The following is a 5,053-nucleotide window of genomic DNA, read 5'->3' as shown; positions in this document are numbered from 1 at the left end:
TCTCTGCAAAACTTGTAATTTTAATTCTACCTTCGCACTTTCACTTTTGAAAGGTCCATGTGGAGATGTCTCTGTCATAGTAATTCAACCAAGGTCTCATCACTGATATATTCCAAAGCATACTTATTGATACACAAATATACTGATATGTTTCTCTTTATCGATCGTTTGCAAACTACTTTGGACCAGCACACGATTGGATGCAGTCAGATTTTAGGAAGCACAAATTGAATAGTCTAATTGAAGGATGAATGATCAACAGGGGGGAAGATCTTTGGGAGGAGGAAGAAGAGATTGAGATCTGCCACCATTTCCATTTAAAACAACCCACGCCATCTTCAATCCCCAGCTGGTATGCAGCTCGAGATGACAATGCATGAACCACACTCCTGCAAAAAACATACATACAATCGGATATATGTTTATACGAAAGAAGCACAAATCTTTGAACCAGATGAGCGATTGAAGCTAACATTACGTAATGATATTAATACCTGGATTATCAGCTAGGAATCTGAGAGCCACCCAACCTCCACTGGGAACTCCAACTGTGTTTCTCTCCGGAGGATCCACCAGATTAAAGTTAGATGGGTCAGTGCTTGCATTGTAGTTTCCCATACCCTGACCCACTATGAAGAAGTTGAAGCCGTGCAGATGCAGAGGATGGCTCTCGAAGGTCGCAATGCTGGTGTCCTGCAGAACTAGCTGTACGCTAGTGTTAAAGGGAAGCACTTCGACTCTGGTGTCGTTGAGGGTCTGTGTGTTGTTAGGCGGCGTGCCGGTGTAGTTGAAAGGAAATGGCGGATTGTCAGGGAAAGTGGTATTGTAAACTCCATTGGACTGATTAAAGTAGTATGCTTGAAGAAGAGCGGTGGTGGGAAGAATGAAGGATATGTTGTTAATGGAGGCTGCAAATTTGGTACCGTTGGGGCCTTGACATGTCTGTCCTTGGGGACACGGATTTAGCCCCAACCCGACTGTGAATAGGAACTGTTTATCCATCTTCTGAGGGACAGCTGCTGCAGGAAATTTCGGATTGCCCAAGCTTCTCATCTTTTGGCTAAAATTGGCGGCAAAGGAGGTATCGTTGGGGGCTGGAAGCGTCGGTTTCATCATAGGAAGAGAGGATGAGGATGAATTAACTGCTGTCGCATTGGAAGTTACATACTCTAAAATTCCAGCACTGGTTGAGTTATCAAAAGCTGCTGTTCCCGTAGCGAATGGGCCTGCTAACATGAGGAATGTGGCATTGGGTGGCTGAGACATAGCTGTCAAGAGGACGTTGGTAGTCTGACCGGGAGTGATGAGAATAACATTGGTTTGAAAAGGCTTGACATACACAGCATCCGCTTCTACCACAGTCAATGTGTGGTTGGCTATTGCGAAAAACAGGTCACTATTGAGTGCAGCATTAACTATACGCAGTAGGTAAGTTTTCCCAGGGTTCACTTTGAGCCTGAATGTATCTGCATTACACAACACAGGAAACCTTTGTTACATTTACATTTAAACAAATGAACAATAGCGACCAGTCTAGTTATGTTTCATCCATTTTAACACCCCGCCCTCACCGTTGGTAGAGCAGTTATACATAAGTCCAGGGAGCCCGTTGATGGTATATGCATCTGACACATTAGCTTGCGCACCACTTTGCATTGCTTGATTGATAACAGTCTCAGTGTCTGCATTCCACCACTCCCCTGCAATTTGCAACACATTATCAACAGCAGTATTTTCATTGTAAATTTAGGACTATGTACGTACAATGGCAACACATTATCAACGAGTACTGAAGGGCATACCGAAAACAATAGGCACTTCCTGGTGTGGGCGAGGGAATGGGTAAGAAGCATTCTTCTTGGGATAGATGATAATGGGCCCATGTATGCTTGCTCGCAACCATGAGATGTGGGCATGCCACCACAGTGTTCCTCTCTGCCTTTTGACAATAAACTTGTACACATAACTTTGCCCGGTTTGAATTGGACACTGAGTGACATAAGCAGGACCATCCGCCCATCCAGATCTAAGCTGCCGAATTCCATGCCTGAGCGATTCATAGGAATTCATTAGGTGCACCCACTAAAGGGACATCAGCATATAATATTATTTTTATTAAGTAAATAACTGAGTAGCGGGAGCAGAAGAGATACCAATGTATGCTAATATTGTTTTTAACATTATTTGTTACTTTGATAACCACGCGATCTCCTTCTCGAGCAACTACTGGAGGCCCCGGATATTGCCCGTTGACAGTCAAGAGAGCTTTCGTGGTGCAAAGACGAGTCACATTCGTCATTTGGATCTGTGGATATTTAGAACAAAGAATCAATCACGGCTATCTGTAAAAATTTAATACTTTCCTAAACAATAAAACATTCAACTCATTCCATAGAATTATATAACCCACAGTGAAATTGTAGCGCCGTGTGATCACAGCATGTTTCGCTGAAACAAATTGAATAGTGAACCACAATGCCAAAAGTGGCAGCACGAGGCGGCCATAAAATGTCTGCATTGCTAGAATCGTACAATACTTCCTCTTTCAGAGTCTGATCACAACTTAAACAGGCTAAAATGCCAAATTGTTTCTGAACTGAGATGTGAAAATCTGTTTCTTTGTGTTTGTATATATAGATACACGAATTAAATCAGCTGTTGTTGGGTAGGTTGGTAGGCAATACTGATATTTTAACACGAGTATAAATCGACATGAACAAGTATTGTTAGCAACTGTATTAATCTATTTCATTTTCTTGACTTTTAATGATTCACATGTACTCTTCGTCGTTTTTGTTTGTTATGGAGATAAGGTGGGGCTTTCTATCCGGAGTGGCAACCAAGTAAACGATTCGCCCGATGAATACACCATCTTTTCCATTGTCATTAAAATCCATGAAATGTAAACCTATTTTGGTATACCAACCACTGCTCATATTTTTGTTATTGGGAATTTTTGAGTTACTGGGTTCACATCCGTTCGTTCCAGACTGGTCTAAGCCTCCACTCCCGGTCTTCGAAGCAACATCGTTTACCCATGCGGGACTACGAAACTTTAACTCCTTTTAGCTTCTAGGATCACATGAAATGATTGCATGATTAGAATTTCAGTAAACATAAATCAAACGAGACCACTCCTAAAAACACTCTGATGTTTTCTCAATCTTCATTTATGATTGTCATATCTACATGATGCCAATCAACTTCAAGCATCCGATCTTGCTCATGGATGTGACGATATAGCTCCTATATATATTTTTAGCTCATTGTTAATCACACACCACACCCTAATTTCCCAATGGAAATTACTGAGCCCCGTTTTGGAGGTTGGTCTAATCCTCATTCATTTGAATTAGGTCCTATATTTGTGCATGTGTGGTCCCTTCATTGGAAAACCATAGTTATGTTAATAAGTGATTTGAGAGTGTTTGTTTTCGCATATAGATTTCCCTTGTGTTTCTCCCATGCCTGCGACATTCAGTCTAACCTCCTCACCCAAAGTTATGATTCCTAGGCTACCTTCTATGTTAGTAATTTGAATACACATGTAATTAGTGTTTATATGTCACAAATTAAATTTACTATAATGTTCAATGTTCATGTTTGTGGGTGTGCCATGAGGTCTTGTTTTGTGAGTAACAAGTCAGAATCAGGGCCAAGTGGCTAAATAAATTGGTTTGCAATCGATTTCATTCTCCTCATTTTTCACATATTAGTCGATCTAGTTGTGATCAATGTTAATCATAATATACATTCAAAGCCCTTATCCTAACCCATCTCATGTTCTAGTGAGATAGGGATTTAATAAATAAAAAATGATAATTGAAAAAGATTCTAGTGTATTATATGTTGTCACACAACCAGTGTTTCTTTTGTATCAATACATGTGGCTAGAGCAGATGATTAAAAATGCAATTATAATACTTCTATGAGTCTTGACATAAAATAATGGAGATATACAACTACAAAAATGTGCATTATTAAATCTTTACTATACTAATATAAAGTGCATCCATTCATTTACAATTTATATGTTCAATTCTCTATAACACTAAAAAAAATTACTATACCTTAGAATTGGTTTAGTGACCAATTATTTAAATGAACTACTAGTTCATATAGATATATCATTAGATCTATCATTTATTAGCGTTTAGCAACTCTTGGGAGACTTGGTACTAGGAAATTGTTAAATATTCAAGGAAAATTGTGATGTCCCACTCACAATTAACTATTATTTAACAGTCACATTCAAAAAATTGTGAAAAACGTTTTAGTAATTTCATTCATCACTCCTATAGGTCTAGCATGAAATGAAGTGAGGAAACCTAGAAAATATATTGCAAATAGAATCTAGATATTGTCTTAAGTTTATCATGATCTATGATAGTAACCACAAAAATAATTAGGGAAAAAAAACCCATTTCATTCATTTTTACTTCTTAAATATACGTCATTTTGGCTAAAATATATACCTTTGTGGCACTTGCAAAATTAAATTTGGTGATTGTAGGGGCTTATCAACCACTAATGGAATCACGAGCATTGCAAAAGGATAGGCGACATTTATTAGAGATATTTAGCATGCTATTATTCATTATATCTCTTTCTATAATTAAAATAATTATTTTAGCTACGCTTACTTGATATGTTAGATCTTTTTTCCTATTATGAACCATGTCATATTGTTGGCACAATAGTGAGCTTTTGAAATATGGACCACACTTTTGAATGGTTTGAAAACTCATACACCTTGTAATTCTTTTGCCTATGCATCTTTATTTGATTTTAAATGGTGATTCAAAGTGTTTCAAAGCCTACATGAAATCGATAATACCTATTCACATCATCTTCAGTTTAGAGCATTTCCCCTCACAGAATCATGTTGAGGATTTATAAGGTTCTTAAACCTTCATATTGTCCAAAACCAATACTTGCTTTTTTCTCTCTTTCATGTCAAATATTTTGTAAACATTTTAACTTGATGCATGAGACACTTCTTCATTGTTTGTGTTTGCATATTGAGAGTATTGAGGTAAACATCCCTTAAAGT

At 38.0% G+C, this 5,053-nt stretch overlaps 1 protein-coding gene across 1 annotated transcript; it reads right to left on the bottom strand.

The window, feature by feature from the left end:
* Nucleotides 1-255: 255 nt before the first annotated feature.
* Nucleotides 256-2,521, bottom strand: LOC131030743 (laccase-4-like). The gene is made up of 6 exons (XM_057961644.2): nt 2,411-2,521; nt 2,154-2,305; nt 1,803-2,047; nt 1,572-1,700; nt 495-1,466; nt 256-389 (listed from the first exon to the last, which is right to left on the bottom strand). Exons 1-6 carry the CDS (start codon nt 2,516-2,518, stop codon nt 256-258), a joined length of 1,740 nt encoding a protein of 579 aa, XP_057817627.1. The 5' UTR covers nt 2,519-2,521.
* Nucleotides 2,522-5,053: the final 2,532 nt, after the last annotated feature.

This window comes from Cryptomeria japonica, unplaced genomic scaffold (genome assembly GCF_030272615.1).
Source record: "Cryptomeria japonica unplaced genomic scaffold, Sugi_1.0 HiC_scaffold_59, whole genome shotgun sequence".
Classification (NCBI taxonomy): domain Eukaryota; kingdom Viridiplantae; phylum Streptophyta; class Pinopsida; order Cupressales; family Cupressaceae; genus Cryptomeria; species Cryptomeria japonica.
Note: the sequence above shows the minus strand (reverse complement) of the source record. Positions and strands in the feature narration are given on the sequence as shown.

Coding starts and splice junctions, on each gene's coding strand:
- LOC131030743 (XM_057961644.2), bottom strand. CDS start 2,518: ATGCAGACATTTTATGGCCGCCTCGTGCTGCCACTTTTGGCATTGTGG. Junction 1,467..1,571: donor GTATAACTGCTCTACCAACG/GTGAGGGCGGGG, acceptor TGTGTAATGCAG/ATACATTCAGGCTCAAAGTG. Junction 390..494: donor ATTCCTAGCTGATAATCCAG/GTATTAATATCA, acceptor TGTTTTTTGCAG/GAGTGTGGTTCATGCATTGT.